Source organism: Notolepis coatsorum (genome assembly GCF_963971535.1).
Source record: "Notolepis coatsorum genome assembly, chromosome: 7".
Lineage (NCBI taxonomy): Eukaryota > Metazoa > Chordata > Actinopteri > Aulopiformes > Paralepididae > Notolepis > Notolepis coatsorum.
In genome coordinates, this window is record NC_140171.1 from 88805782 (window position 1) to 88823228 (window position 17447).

General features: G+C 41.4%; 1 protein-coding gene across 1 annotated transcript in view; it reads left to right on the forward strand.

Moving 5' to 3' along the window:
* Positions 1-17086, forward strand: part of tpcn3 (two pore segment channel 3) — a 144562-nt gene extending 127476 nt beyond the window's left edge. The window contains exons 15-19 of the mRNA XM_084317981.1: positions 1211-1430; positions 5453-5543; positions 7722-7835; positions 13218-13330; positions 16620-17086. Coding sequence (XP_084174107.1) covers positions 1211-1430; positions 5453-5543; positions 7722-7835; positions 13218-13330; positions 16620-16753 — 672 coding nt within the window. The 3' untranslated portion in view covers positions 16754-17086. The remainder of the gene's footprint in view (positions 1-1210; positions 1431-5452; positions 5544-7721; positions 7836-13217; positions 13331-16619) is intronic.
* The last annotated feature ends 361 nt before the right edge of the window (positions 17087-17447 follow it).

The following is a 17447-nucleotide window of genomic DNA, read 5'->3' on the forward strand; positions in this document are numbered from 1 at the left end:
CAACCTCTGTATGAAAAGTGCTATACAAATAAAGTTATTATTATTATTACAGACTACTACTTTCATTGGTCTAGGTTAACCACGCCCCCATGCTTAAGCCCCACCCATATGCATAAGCCCGTCCCCTTTCATATCTCATGTACCATTTGTCGTAGAGACATATGGGAGGTGTAAATTAACTACTTTCATTGGTCTATGGTTAACCACGCCCCATGATTAAGCTCCAAACCTACACTCAAGTCCTGCCCCATTTTGTATCTGACTCGTGGGTGGCGTCTTTGGACTCATCAGGGACATCAACTTACATTGGTCTATGTTTCATATCTTGAGAATCGAGAACAGAGACTCGCAGGTGGCGCCATTGGACTTGGTGGGGAGATCCACTTTTATCCTTAAGCCCCCACTGACTACTGGCTGGCGGAGTATTTCTATTTCTTGATAGTCTTTGTAGCCGAACACACGAAAAAAAGAGAAAAAAACATTTATATGTCTTTTAAATGTGGGGGACATTCCAGTTTATCTGGAAGGGTTGTCATCCGTTCCTCCGCCTCCTTCCTGGTTCTCTTGGTATGCCATCTGCTGATTAGTCTGGTTTGATTACCACCCGCTCGTCATTGGTCCTGGTCCCACCACGTCATATAGTCTCAGGCTGTCGGAAGCTGGTTTACTGATGATGTCACCCCTCCCCCACTGTTCCCGGGTGAGATTCCCATATATCATTTGATTTCCTGGTCCTCGCTCCACAATGGTGGAACGAACTTCCCACCACAGTCGGGACAGCTGAAACCCGCCCAATTTTCCGCCGTCGACTAAAAACACACTTCTTCAATCAATATCTGAAATAAAAAAATAAAAGAAATGACTAACCTTCATACTGTCTTTTACTATTATGCACTTTACTACTAAGTAATCTACCTTGCCTATATTACAACCTATACCTACTATGCTAACGAACAATCTTACTGACCCTTAGCTGCCAGAGCTGTACCCTTCCTGCTGACTTGTTGTACACGTGTACAGTAAGTCGCTTTGGATAAAAGCGTCAGCTAAATGACCAAATGTAATGTACATTTCCTCGCTGAATATCTGTATCCTTCAGTGGGGGGGGAATATGATGTTCATTTTCCAAGGGTAACACAGGGAATCTCATCCTACCTGCCTCTTTCAACAATACTAACAAAAACATGACTCCCTTCATGTTTCTTCCCAGGTGGTGTACTACATATTTGCCATGGTGGGGATGGAACTCTTCAAGAACAAGTTTCGCTCTTACGATACAAACTCCATGGACCCTGAGAAGGCGTACTGTGGGAACCCGCTGCTCAATGGCACAGACTTCGCCCGACTGAACTACTGTAAGAACAGCTTCAACAACGTGGGCGCCTCTTTCATCCTGCTGGTGGAGCTGACGCTGGTTAACCAGTGGCACGATATCCTTTTCAGAACCAGTGGTACTTTCCTCAACAACAATTATTGTGATGAAAAAAGAAAATGGAACAAAACTGTAAAACTCAACTGAAATGAATTAATAGTTTATTTCGAACAACAAACATAATTAAGAAATAACTATGTAAATTTTTTTTTTTAAAGATGTAAAAATAATTTGCTGTGAAAATAAATATAAAAAGTAAGATAAAAATAATAAACAAAAGAGTCCAAAAAGGAATACGATTATCTAATAATAATAAGATCAGTCCAAGAACAAGGTGATTATCAGTCCAAGAACAAAATGATTATCGGGTCCAAGAACAAGGTGATTATCAGGTCCAAGAACAAGGTGATTATCAGGTCCAAGAACAAGATGATTATCAGGTCCAAGAACAAGGTGATTATCAGGTCCAAGAACAAGGTGATTATCAGGTCCAAGAACAAGGTGATTATCAGGTCCAAGAACAAGATGACTATCGGGTCCAAGAACAAGGTGATTATCAGGTCCAAGAACAAGATGATTATCAGGTCTTATTGTAATAAACCCTTCAAACACAGTTCAATTGTCTTCCAACAAAATAATCTGCAAACGAAATCACTTGACAATCACTCCATTGTTCAAGTTAATATACTCCATTACTGTTAATAAATAATAGGTTATTTTACATCAATAGGCTACTGTCCATCCAGTATCTTTAGAAAGCAAAAGATATGCTGACTAGATCAGAACAAAACTCAAACAAATAAAAAGTTAATAATCTCCATTAATGAGTTACAACCTCCTCTTTACTGTACCTTTCTAGAATCACTGTTGTATTAATGTGTTACAACCTCCCTCCTCTCTACTGTACCTTTCTAGAATCACTGTTGTACTGTATTAATGCGTTACAACCTCCCTCCTCTTCACTGTACACAAAGTGACACACATTTAATTAAAGGACTATAATAGTCTAATGTTGACTTCTCACCAGAGATTGCCCGTCTAAACACATTTTTGTGTGCAACATTTTAGCTGATCTCAGGCTACCTTACTAAACGTCACAAAAGAGGTGGAAAATACTCCACAAGACTTGAAAGTTGCTAGACATTATGTAACCCAGCCTTCTGAAAACCACTGAGTCGTTTAACTTGAGCTAACACTCTACTACAAGCCCCGCACGTCAAACTCACTTCAGTTAGGTGCACTTGTTATTCAAGATTCAAGAGTTTTATTTGTCACATACATACATACACAAGACATGCAGTGAAATGTAGGTGGCCATGCCCGCCTCGATTGTGCAAACATTTTAATAATAAAATATAATAATATAATATAATAAATAAGATAAAATAGACATGATAAAAAGTAATAAGAATACAATAGAATGCTAAGTTTAAGAATAAAGGTAATGAGTAATATATACAATAATCTACAAATATACAGTTCAGTTTTTAAAGTTACCTTTTTGTAGTGTATTTGTGTGTGGGGTGTGTGAGAGTGTAAGTGTGTATGTGTGCTTGTGTGTGGAGACTAGATCAGTGTTCTGATGGCCTGGGGGAAGAAGCTGAGTCTGAGTCTCTCTGTTTTTGCTTGTTATCATCTCCCAGCTACTCCTGGTTGCTGTGAGAATTGTAATGGCTTGTTGTAACAAGTAATACAGTAATGTTAACACATGTAAAGAGCAGTTTTCACAAGAGTAAATTACAGATTCAGCACTGAAAAATCGAACCTCCTCTGCTGCTCCTCCACCACTTAATGGGCCAAACTGATTTTGTGACTCCTATTGTTCTGGACCGGGCCAGATTTCACACCTCCACTGCCTCCCACAGTGTATCAGGCTGGCGAGACTTTTTTATCTTAAACTTTTATTTGTCCCAAACGCCCCAGCTCCATCAGATTCCTTAGCTTTTTTCACTGTTTACTTATCATGTATTGCAACACTAATATATGGGCAGTACCCCAAGTCAGACTGCCCCAAACCCACTTATTAAAAATTATCTTGGGGGTCTGAGGGCAGTAGCCCCCGACCCCCTCCCTGGGGGAGCACTTAAGTTAAGTACCCTCTTTTTGTTCACTTTGGGAGCCAGCCACCGGCCCCCAAAATATAACACCCGAGTGCTAGTTTTAAAGTGGCAGAGGAGCAGCAGAAGCATAGCTGTCAACCCTACCGTTTTTCCCGGGATTCTCCTGTTTTTTCAACCTTCTTCACGCCCTGTTCACGGTTCACGGAATTGGCACGTATTTTGTACTTATTAATTTTTACAAAATGGCTGCAATTCCCCTCTGTGACGACAGGTGGCAGCAGTGTAAAGTATGCCGAGTTGATTTCAATGTCTCACACGGTGGAAAACACGACGTCAGCGAATATTATGTGTTTAGAATATGTTGCGACGGTCGGATTGTTATTAAAAACGAAGGGATACTAGCTATGATGTGTAGGAGTTGGCGAATATGAATTGATTGCTTTAAAAACGAAGAGAAATGTCATATTTACGCTGTTTAAAACGGGATGGCGGACGGAAATCTTTGGTTTTGGCTTAACGTGTGACGTTAGATTCAATTTACGTGCGGGGAAGTGGTTTACGTAAGGATTAATGACATGAACTAAGGTTGGGTGAGAGGTGTGAATGTAACTGGAAGCAGATTTTAAAAAAATCGAGCTGGTTTGGCATATAATGAGGAAGATTGCCGATAAGAATGAACGTTTTTTACTTCCTGTTTTGGATGACTGGGGAGTTTGGTTGAATATCGACGTCTCTCATTGGTCTGTGTGGTATGACTGAACAATGTGACCTCCCATTGGCTTAGATGAATGAATGACGTCAGCAGAATAGTGACGTGCTGCACTGGTTTGCGTGAAAGCAAGTCAGATAAAGTTTGGATGAATGTTTTGTGACTGTTGATATGAATGAAGAAATATGTTTATCTCTCGTGGTATGTGAAGAATTATTGTTTACAGTTAAGATGTGATGTGAGAGTGTCTGGCTGTGGAAGAGTGCAATAGATGTATAAATGAGGGAATTCCGTTTTCACCACAAGGTGGGAGCAAATCAATTACAATGGCTTGTTTTTAGCAGAGAAGGACTTCTTCCCCCATTTTCAATTCATCATAACATTTACAGTCAAATCAAATACATTTACAGATTACAACCTTTATTTAATGGTTAATATTTTGATAAAAGGTAATTTACTGTATTTTTATAGCATTTACACTTAAAGTAGGAACACAAAAGTAATCTGTAAAATAATATAGTGCATTTCCTGTGAAAAAACATTTACAGTTTACCCTTAAACAAATGGCTGGGTACATACAGGTTTTGACCAGCAGATGGCAAGCGACGAGGCAGCTCCATTGGGGGGGGGGGGGGGGGCGAGTGGGAGGGGGCGGGGCCGGGGTAAGGGGCGGGGCTAAAATGTACACGTTTTGTCTCCTGCCTATGTTGACAGCTATGAGCAGAAGGGATCTGAATTTTCAGTGCTGCATCTGTACCTGTGCCTACCGACTTTCAGGATCCATGCAGATATATACCGAAACATACACTATACACCTATGCACACAACATGTTCATTGTTGAACATTAAATGTTGGGTGTGTTTTACATCATATGTAACTCCTCTCAGTTTCAGTTTATTTAAAAAGGACGGTACACATGAATCAACATTACTGTAAATGTGCCAGTTTTAGCCAGCTGGCTAATTCGCAACTGTATTCCGTTTGGCAAGATGTTATAAAACCATACACCTGTTGGTTGAATCTCGGAATCCCATCTTTCTTTGAGTTGAACATTTGTTGTTGAAAAACTTCAGCTAAACATGTGCTTTCAATTAGTACATGAAAGCACATAAAAAGTACCAAGAATTCATTGCAAGTATACTCTCTGAAAGGCATATATTAAAAATGTCAGTATGGGAAAATAAATTATATAAAGAAAATGTGACTTGGACTGTGCTTGACCTTTTTCAAGTTTGATTGTAATCAAAGCTTGTACATGGATGATTAATGTGGAAATACAACTTGGCTTGTTTCCCTTAACACCAGGCTACTGCTCACTAGTGGTTTCACCACAGTCACTCACATCTCTGCAAGGCTCTTCTTCATCCTCTTCCACATAGTAGTGGTCATCATCATCATCAAGTAGGTTCAATGATACGAAGGTCCACGACTATTATTACTTTAGTTACAATAAAAAAAGATTAAAAAATTATTTGTATCATTAAAGAAGACAAATTAGGTTATGTGACCACTAGGTGGCATCATATGTTTGTGTTTCCATCCATATGTTGGTTGTTCATGTTCTTTTGTGGTGAGATGACCAGCCTGAAAGTGCTCCGCCCGTGTGTCCTATTACATCAATCAATTACAATTGTTTGCAAGAAGGTTTGAAAATCGTTGGGCATTATAAAAAGGGTTAATCCTCACATCTCTTACTGCAATATAATTTGGGCCAACATTTGCCCTTCTTACTTACAAGCAATCCATAGATCTCAGAAATCCTTTGTAAGAATTGCAACCAACTCTTCTTATTTAGCCCCAACCAAACCATTATTTAAACAACTGCAACTACTACTACTACTACTACTACAATTTATGAGGTCAACAAGTACCAAACAGGGGTTCTTATGTATAAAGTAATTGGTCTCCCTTCATCTTTACCTATTTTCTTTCAAAGTTATTTTGAGTTTAATTCTCATTATCATGCACATCTCACAAGAAGAAATAATGACTTACACATTCCTTTCTGTAGGACCTCTGTTGCCAAATTCTCATTTGTTTATCAAGGTGATGTGGAATGATATAAATAATCTAACAGAAACATGTTCCACTTTAAATACATTTAAAAGCAAGCTTAAAAAATAACTACAGATCCGGTAGTCTTTAGTATCCTTGTGTCCTTTAGTGAGTAGTCTTTTTTTGTATTTCTGTATACATTATATTTTGTTCAACATTGTAATTGTTGTATAATGCTGTATTGTATGTATCTGTGTATGAGAGGGATATGCGCATGTGTGTTTGTGCATAATGTGTGTGGGGGGGGGATTTTCAGTGTAGTTATTCTATATACTATATGTTTAAGAGCGGGGGTCACTTATAATAAGCCCTTGGGCTTTATGACCTTTCCTGCACATTTGAACTGTTCTTCTTCTACTTCTTATTCCAGAATGTATGTTTGTAAGTGCAAATAATAATACAAACAATACTCACCACCACAAAAAAAGCCAATACTGACTACCACAAGCAAGCCAATACTGACCACCACAAACAAGCCAATACTGACCACCACAAACAAGCCAATACTGACCACCACAAACAAGCCAATACTGACCACCACAAACAAGCCAATACTGACCACCACAAACAAGCCAATACTGACCACCACAAACAAGCCAATACTGACTACCACAAGCAAGCCAATATGACCACCACAAACAAGCCAATACTGACCACCACAAACAAGCCAATACTGACCAAAGCCAATATAGACACCATGTCTCTTTGCTAATGGTGTATATAGACACCATGTCTCTGTGCTATCGGTGTATATATACTGTATACACCATGTCTCTTCCCAAGTAGTTTGTTATGGAGTCTGTGATTTATTTTATGTTTGGTGACATTTTGGTGGCTAGAGGCTCACAAATTAGATGAGGGTCACCTTTGCTCATGAGACTAGAAGGGTTAACTGTTCTTTATTTGGAATGGTTAACTGTTCTTTATCTGGAAGGGTTAACTGTTCTTTACCTGGAAGAGGCAACTGTTCTTTATCTGGAAGAGTTGACTGTTCTTTATCTGGACGGGTTAACTGTTCTTTATCTGGAAGAGTTAACTGTTCTTTATCTGGAAGAGTTAACTGTTCTTTATCTGGAAGGGTTAACTGTTCTTTATCTGGAAGAGTTAACTGTTCTTTATCTGGAAGAGTTAACTGTTCTTTACCTGGAAGAGTTAACTGTTCTTTATCTGGAAGAGTTAACTGTTCTTTATCTGGAAGAGTTAACTGTTCTTTACCTGGAAGGGTTAACTGTTCTTTATCTGGACGGGTTAACTGTTCTTTACCTGGAAGAGTTAACCGTTCTTTATCTGGATGAGTTAACTGTTCTTTACCTGGAAGAGTTAACTGTTCTTTACCTGGAAGAGTTAACTGTTCTTTATCTGGAAGAGTTAACCGTTCTTTACCTGGAAGAGTTAACTGTTCTTTACCTGGAAGAGTTAACTGTTCTTTACCTGGAAGAGTTAACCGTTCTTTATCTGGAAGAGTTAACTGTTCATCAGTAGCACTAGGGGATCATTGATTTCTCCGTGTTCTTCTGTCTGCAGTATCTTTGTTGCCTTCGTGCTGGAGGCATTCTTCGTGGAGTACACCGTGGAGAAGGGGGACCTGCAGACGTCGCTGGAGAAGAAGATAGAGGAACTGGAACTGGGTGTTGACCAGTACGTCCTGGGCAAGATCTTCTCTATTGCACTGGACTTGATTTTAAAAACACATATTCACATATATCACACACATATCATGGTTTAAATGGGATTTTATCATGGTATTATTTAGCAGTACCAAAGTGATTCATGATTTTATGGCTTTACCATGGTCTTTACCATGTTTCAACCAGTCTGCTAAATCAAGACATGTTAAGATAAGATAAGATATTCCTTTATTGATCCCCTTGGGGAAATTCAGGCATCATAGCAGCATGGGGGGGAGGGGGGGGGGGGGGGGGGGGTACAGGTAGTAAAACAACACAGTATACAGGTAGTAAAAAAAAAACACAGGCAGTGTAAACAATTTGATCAATATGGTCAATATAATTTACTATCTGACTAGCTGAGGAATATTCACATTATTCACAGTGTCACATAAGGTGCAGTATGCATGAGGTAGTGTTATAATTTACTATCTACTGAGTACCGTACTTTTTGGACTATAAGCCGCGGCTTTTCCCCCCGTTTTTCAACCCTGCGGCTTATATAACGGTGCGGCTTATATGTGGACAAAACCCGAAAATCTAAATATTGCTTTTTTTACTGCATTGAAATGTTATTTATCTGTTCCCTTATTTGCTAAACTTAATACAAATGAGTTAATTATTGTTATTTGTCCGACAGTATTGTGTCCCAATGGGAGTAATTCTCTGTAGAGGTGGGAACTTAAAGCTCAATATAAGAACGGCCATGCACCACCACCCACAGAATCGAGAGAGAGCAATCAATCTGTCAATCCTTTCCATGTCCGGGCCGGGTGAGGTTTCCCGTGTTGAGTCAAATTAAGCCGCAGGCTCCACTCCTTACATATGGTAATTAACATTAAAACACATGCGGCTTATAGTCCAGTGCGGCTTATATATGTACACATCATTCAATTTAGCTGCTGCGGCTTATAGTCAGGTGCGGCTTATAGTGCGAAAAGTACGGTATACATTATTCACAGTATCACGGTATCCACTGAAATATACATTATTCACAGTATCACAGTATCCACATAGGGTGCAGTAAGCCTAAGGTAGTGTAGGTTGTCCTCCTTGGGTTCCTATAAGTCCCAGGTCAATGTCTGGTAGCAGTCGCTGTCGCTGCCCCCTGTTGTGGAGCCTGGAGGCTGCTAGTCGCTGCCCACTGTTGTGGAGCCTGATGGCCGCTGGTATGAAGGACTGTCCGAGGCGGTTAGTTGAGTGTCGGGGGGGAATGAGTCTGTGGCTGAACGAGCTTCTCATCTTGACTAGCTCGTCGTAGAGGGGGTGGTAGGGGTTCTCCATGATGGCAGCCAGCTTCCTTATCATCCCCCTCTCTACCATCACCTCAAGTCTAGGTAGCTCGACTCCCACCACGGAGCTAGCCTTCCTCACCATGTTTCAATCAATCTGCTAAATCAAGACATGTTTCAATCAATCTGATAAATCAAGACATGTGTAGAAGGGTGGATTATCCCTACTTTATGAGAGTAGATACGAACTGTCACCAGGTAGTGGGAGAACAGCAGATCTGGGTCCGGCTGAGTCCCTGACTGTAGTGTAGGGGTATTAGAATTGGGATTTAGCAGAGGGAGCGGATGGGGCCTAGGGTTTACTAACCTAGGGGTTCTGCGCTGGTCCTTCTTGCCCTCCAGGGCGACTTACACACTTCCCCTAATACTTCTCACACCCGGTGGCAGTAGTGATAGATGATATAATTTCTCCCCAAAGCAGTACCTTTCCTTGTTGACGAGCGGAGACCTGTCCAGAACACCTGCCCCAATGACACATAGGCCGTGGATAAGAAGGGGTTAAGCAGTAATGCACATTAATCGAAAGGAAGGGGTTAAACAATAATGCACATTAATTGACACACACACAGTGATCCCATTTGTACGCCTCTCCTTTTATATAAGTTGGGCATGCATTCAATACACGGCACAATGCATGGCACTTAGATCTTACACTCTACGGTAATGAAACAGTAAGGGTTAATATACTTTTCATTCACCCATAGGGAGAGAGAGGGTAATGGCGAGCTCCGCGAGCTATTCAATGGGAAAGATTATCAATATACATACGTGCTGTCTGCACAACTTAATCACACAACACATGTAACCAGAAAATTAAGTGGGCCCACAGTTGAAACAAAAAGCCTATCTAAGCCGGCATTACCCAAAACAACAAACGTTGGGGCGCCCCTAGTCACTGGTGCACGTGCCAGTTCAATGTATTTATTCTCTTCGCCCTTAGAGGGCATGCTCTCGAAAAGGAGAATATTCGCCGATAATGTTCCAGAGCGCTTGGAGCGCTAACCGTACCTCGTTTGAGTGTACCAACCGAGTGCTGGCCTGCTCCCGCAACGAATGTCTGTGACGTGAGATGGCCGTCGAACGGTCCCGTGGTTGTCACCTGTGATAGCAAGGGGGCTGGCTGGGCTGACGTTAGGCCGGCGAAAGCTGGACTGGCTGTCGGCTAGGAGAATGCTGGAGGCGGGTGCGGTCCAGCGACGTCTGTTGCGGTGTCCGCTGCGGGGCTGGGAGATGGTGGAGCGACGCGTGAGCTAACTGTGCTAACAGGCCTATACTTGAAGCTAAGCTTTGGGTCAGTGCGACCCCCTAGCCTTTCGCCTATACATTCCTAAACGCAGCGCGTGGAATATCCACAGCACAGTCCGGCAATAGAACATCTTCTTCTTGGTTCAAACGTACCCTAAGCACTATACTGGGAAGCTAGACTTTCGCATACGACATTACTATCCCACACCGTGGCAGGAGTCGTATTTCGTGTGTCTTTAGTATCAGGAGCTCTTGGTCCACATGTCTGCTTGCTTTGCTGGAAAAACGATGAAGAGGTCGTCTTGCTGTATGAGCTCCTCCTTCAGCCAGCCTCTTCCTCACATGTTGTCACCAGCCCAACGTCGCACCAGCTCCCCCTGGCGACAGTCTAGCGCCATGTCCCACTACTGAATGTCAATGTTAAAGTATATAGAATCAGAACGGGTCATCTGTTACACAGCATTATCACGAACACAGTTAGAGCACAATGAATACAGTTAGACACATTGAATTACGGTTGTACATATTCACGTGTCTACACATGTTTCAATCAATCTGATAAATCAAGACATGTTTCAATCAATCTGATAAATCAAGACACGTTTACATTTTTGTGAGAACTTTTATTAATATTTTTTTGAATTTATATGCAGCAGGTTCACCATCCATTCATTTCACTTATATATTTGTCAACTCAAGTCAAATGTCTTAAGCACTGTCTCACAAACACAGTTTGATACAAATAGTTTTACAGCATGACAAGAACAATGCATGACAGCATGACAAGAACAATGTAAACAATGTGGCTAGGGAGGTAGAGTAGTCGTCTGAAGGAGGTTCCTTGTTCGATTCCCACTAGGGATGTCCGATATTATCGGCCTACCGATATTATCGGCCGATATTGGCATTAAAATGTGATATCGGAAAATATCGGTATCTGTTTTCAAAAAAATTAAAAATTAAAAATATCTTTTTACATTTCTATAACCTTTATTTACCCAGGCAAGCAAGTAAGAACAAATTCAGATTTTATTTAAGTATGCATAATGTTGTGTTAATTCCACAACAAGATATATGTAATGTTAATTACCTGAAATTATTCAGTTTTGGGGGGGGGGGGATCCCTGCATATATCGGTATCGGTTGATATCGGTATCGGAAATTAAGAGTTGGACAATATCGGTATATCGGTATCGGTAAAAAAGCCAATATCGAGCATCCCTAATTCCCACTCTTCCCGGGCAGCGTGTCTAAGTGTCCTTGAGCAAGACACTTAACCCCTAACTGCTCCCGATGAGCAGGTTGGCACCTTGCATAGTCTGCCGTCGGTGTGTGAATGTGTGAGTGAATGGGTAAAATGTGAGGAACAAATTGTAAAGTGCTTTGGATAAAAGCTGTTATATGAATGCAGCCATTAATGGTCGACTAATACTAATGGTGACGATTATGAGATTCAGAACACCTGAATAGAACTTTATATGTTGGAAAAACAATAATTCCCTGGTAAACCATGGAGTTATTGACGAAAAAGCTTTTTTTTAATACCTTTTTTTTTAGTTTCTCTGTTTTCTTTTTTCTTTCTTTTAATTTTTTTACGTCATATTATGGTATGCTCACACAAAGGTAATGTATGACGGTGACGTTACTAGGGCTGTCTTAAATACTTCGAAGCTTCGAAGCTTCGTTCGATGGCACAAGCTTCGAACATAAAAAAAATGAAAAATAAATAAAAATTAAAAAAATATATATATTTTTGCCTCCAAAATCTTGCGCCTCCATTCCAATGAAACGAAAGTAAGCGGTGCCTCGACTCCACCTCTCTACAACAAGCACGTGGAGATTATCTGTGTTGAAAACAACAAGGACATGTGCAGCAGACATGTCGACGAAGAAGTCATCAGACGTGTGGTTACACTTTAAAATATGCAAAGACAATGCCCAAAAAGCCGAGTGCCAGATATGCCAGAAGACAACTTTGTCAAATCACCTAAAAAACTTAAGTATCGTTGTACACGACGGCGACGCCACACAAAACATTAATAAGGCTATGCCTATGCTGCTATGACTAATGTGTTACCAAGTTGGCTAATTTAATTGTAATCATCTGCTTATGTAGGTGCATTGTCTGATATAATTATAAATTATAAATTATAAATTAAATATAATATAATTGTTTGCTTGATAGACGAAGGTTGCAACATAATTATGTAATGTCATGTCGTTGGCTGTGAGAGCAGCCCCACTGCACCCAGGCAGCGCAGCCGAGTGAAACCTTGTTGGCTGCGTCACAGTCACGAAAGGGGCTACTTAATTCATTAATCCAATCCACTTTATTTATAGAGCACATTTAAAAACAACAAAGTTTACCAAGTGCTGTACAAGTCCCACAACAGAAGATACATTTTTTTTTTTTTTTTTTTTTGAAGCTTCGAATTAAAATCGAAGCTCGGCCCCGAAGCTTCGATTGCCAAAAAAAGCTTTGAATGTCAGCCCTAGACGTTACACTGCACCAGAAATAAAAGGTAGGTTCCCCTGAATCATAAAAGGTATAACACTTGATACTGACTCAAGGAATAAGCTCAGAATAGGCAAGAATATAACACTATGTCCAGGTGAACCTTTGTCTATGTAGGCTTTAGAGGGTCAATGGAATCGACTAATACTAATTGTGACTATTACGAGAACCAAACCGTGCATGGCCGTTTCAATGGACTTTTAAACTGGTCTATTCTCAGACCAAAGAACCAACTGAAAATCACATGGAGAAGATGACAAACAGAAATGATCCTTTATCGTTTTGTTTTTTCTTGAATTAGGGACAAGTTGGAAGGGAACTTGGCGGACACCGTGGACACGAACGACGGCGTCACAGGGACCTCAGAGTCAACCAAGAGCAAACCCACCCTGATATTTAAGATTGCTTCAAAAAGTAAGTAATGATGTGTGTAAAGTTTAGTCAGCAACTGTGTCGACATAGGCCTACCCTCCTGGGAACTCTCCCTAAGTTGGGAACTGGCACCATCTACTGTTGTGAGGCATAATATAATCGGTCCTATTTTAAGACATATTTTAACACTTTCAGTGCCACCAGGGGGCGCACGACTTAGTGCTTGAATGCCACCATCGGCGCTAATGTTAGCGTTAATATCGCCTAATCTATGTTTAAAATTATGGCTATGTGTCTAATCTGCCCGTCGCTTATCAAAGAATCATTTTCCAGTCAGTGCTGTCAAGGCAGATTGGTTTTTTATCGCTTCATTTCCGTTTGAGAGCATTTTGAAAAGCACCCGTTTTGAGGTAAAAAACAGCCCATTCTGTGATAATCGTCTTTTACTGGAATATTCCAGAACGTTGATATTTGTCGGCCTATTTATGAATCGTTTTCAAATAAACGCTAGATGATCAATATTATACGCACATTCGAGGCGCGCGCTGATAATAGCCGTTTTCATTTCCTCATGGATTTTACAGTGAAACCGCTGGAGCACATATCAGAAAAAAGCTTATATCTTCATCAAAACGAGTCTGATTATTCTAACACTGATAACATAGATTCCTTACCTGACATCAGATGGTATCCAACTGGTATATTCCAATTCCTGATCACCATTCGAAAAAAATCAATAAGTGTATAGATCTAACGTGTATACAGTAGAACTCATGCTTGCCGCGGCTCAGAGTCTCCAGAATTAACTCTGGTAACCCCGGCTGCATCAGTGGACTGGAAAATGTGGACTGGAATATTTTTTTCCCCCCATCCATTTTCATTGAGTCCATTCCAAAATCCCTGATGTCATCTGGGAGACGATAGGGGGCGCTTTTTTCATATCTGATCGCCGGCGGCCTTTGGGTAGGCTAGGGTAGGCTCGTGTGATGCAATATGATTTCAGATCGCTAAAATAAAAAAATCCGAGAAATCTCGTGAGTGGCTTTCAACGTAACTATTGTAAATCCGAGAAAAGCCGTGAGTGGCAGTCAAAGTGTTAATAGTCCACAAATATTAGTTGAATGCGGCGGCTGGGTGGCGCAGCGGACTAAGCGCTCGTCACCAACGCGAGAGACACTGGTATCGAATTCGGCTGTCAGCGTTGCCTCCGGTGGGTGGTAATCTGGTCGTTGTAAACAGCGACTCCTACAGGTCGGTCAGGGCGCCTGCACAGCGAGGAAGGGAGATGGTGAGGGTAGTGTGAGCCTCCCACACGTTACAACTCACCAATGAGAGTCCGCACTGGCAGGTGAAAAGAAGTGGCTGGCTGACTGCATGTATCGGAGGGGACGCGTCTATGCCTTCTACAACGCTGTTCGGTTTCCGGGTTCCTCTGATTGGCCACTAAGCCCACGTGACCCTACGCTAGCACGCCCCAGTTATCGATTGCGCTGCGCATGCGCATGAGCCGCCTCATATTTGCGAATGCATAAACTATATCTTAAATTATGGCTATGTGTCTAATATGGCCGTCGCTTATCAATTGACAGAGCTCTCATATTTGCGAATGCATAAACTATATCTTAAATTATGGCTGTGTCTAATATGGCCGTCGCTTATCAATGACTTGTTTTGTTTACATCAGGGTGAACGCTGTTGCATTCGCAAATATGAGAGCTCTGTCAATTGATAAGCGACGGCCATATTAGACACATAGCCATAATTTAAGATATAGTTTATGCATTCGCAAATATGAGAGCTCTGTCATTGAAGTGGGTGGTGGCAGCGTAACAGCGTTCACCCTGATGTAAAGTAGCGATTTTTTATTGGTTTGTCATGACAAACCAATTACATAATCCAACATATGTGTAAAGAAACAACATATTCCAGTTAACGGTATATTTTTTTAATGATTCATTACGGTATAAATTAGGTTAACTGGAGCTGCGTATTGCTGGCTCTCATATTTGCGAATGCAACAGCGTTCACCCTGATGTAAACAAAACAAGTCATTGATAAGCGACGGCCATATTAGACACATAGCCATAATTTAAGATATAGTTTATGCATTCGCAAATATGAGAGCTCTGTCATTGAAGGCGCTTGTCGCGGCTCATGCGCGGGCGTAAGCGATAACTGGCGGCGATAAGGGGGGCGTGCTAGCGTAGGGTCACGTGGGCTTAGTGGCCAATCAGAGGAACCCGGAAACCGAACAGCGTTGTAGACGCGGAGGGGACATGCGATAGTATCTATCAACCCTCCCTAGACCGACCAGTGGGGGGCACATGCGAGCAACGACCAGGAAGGGGAGGGGGGGAATTGGCATGACTACTAAATTGGGATGGGATAAAAACACCGAAAAACAGGAGAAAAAGTGGATAAAAAAAAGAAATTTGTTGAATGCTATTTTTCATTGGTATAAGCTCATTGGGTCATTGGTGCAAGTCGTTCTCCCGGAATTCCGTAAAATACATATATTGCTTGTACCTCTGCCACCCTGTAACATCTCTCTTTGTGCTTGTAGCTCTGCCACCCTGTAACACCTCCCTTTGTGCTTGTAGCTCTGCCACCCTGTAACATCTCCCTTTGTGCTTGTACCTCTGATGCTGTGTAACATCCCTTTGTGCTTGTACCTCTGCCACCCTGTAACATATCCCTTTGTGCTTGTAGCTCTGCCACCCTGTAACACCTCCCTTTGTGCTTGTAGCTCTGCCACCCTGTAACATCTCCCTTTGTGCTTGTACCTCTGCCACCCTGTAACATCTCCCTTTGTGCTTGTACCTCTGCCACCCTGTAACATCTCCCTTTGTGCTTGTACCTCTGCCACCCTGTAACATCTCCCTTTGTGCTTGTACCTCTGCCACCCTGTAACATCTCCCTTTGTGCTTGTACCTCTGCCACCCTGTAACATCTCCCTTTGTGCTTGTACCTCTGCCGCCCTGTAACATCTCCCTTTGTGCCTGTACCTCTGGTGCCCTGTAACATCTCCCTTTGTGCTTGTACCTCTGCCACCCTGTAACACCTCCCTTTGTGCTTGTAGCTCTGCCACCCTGTAACACCTCCCTTTGTGCTTGTACCTCTGGTGCCCTGTAACATCTCCCGTTGTGCTTGTACCTCTGGTGCCCTGTAACATCTCCCGTTGTGCTTGTACCTCTGATGCCCTGTAACATCTCCCTTTGTGCTTGTAGCTCTGCCACCCTGTAACATCTCCCTTTGTGCTTGTACCTCTGATGCCCTGTAACATCTCCCTTTGTGCTGGTAGCTCTGATGTGTTTTTGTTCTCTTCCTTCAGGATACAAAACGGTGGATGGCTTGTTACAGAGAATGTTTGAGGCAGACCTGAGCCCTGAGGATTTTGCTGAAGAAGAGGATCCTGACAATCCATCAGACATGAACTTCTCAAACCCTATCTTCAACTCAGTATAGCCATTTGTATATGTATAAAATGGAATGCACAATCTTGAATGCAATATTTTTTTACATATTTGTTCCTATATCCTTGTATACTGCCAGATGTATCTATACTCGTGAAATATTATGTGTATCCAATACAGTGTTAAATTGTTAATACAACTTGAAGATAATTAGACATTAAAGTGATATTTAGTTATCTATTATAATACCTCTCAACGTAGATCTACAACTCTGTAAAGATATAAATATATCTACCGGTATACATTCTTCAGTTATCAACCAAAAATATTCTTTGAGAGAAATATTGCATTGCAAATTTAAGGGAAAATGTAAGCTAATAAAATTAATCTGTGGCCTAACTTGAATCTCTTTTTTTTTATGACTAAATCTTCTAACGGCTGATGCAGAGACTTATCCAGATCCAAACTATATGTATTACAATTGTCCTCTGAAAACAAGCTCAGACATGAACAGGCCAACAATGTCCATTCTCCCCCCAAGATCTAACTCTCCACCAACGTCCTTTCTCCCCCCAAGATCTAGCCTCCCCAGCCCACCATCTGAGACACAAACAACACTATTCTGCCCACTCAGACTCCTTCCCTGATAAAGGACACATGTTTCCAGTGTGCTAAGTAAATGATAAATGGTGCATTTATATAGCGGCTTTTATCCAAAGCGCTTTACAATTTGTTCCTCACATTTT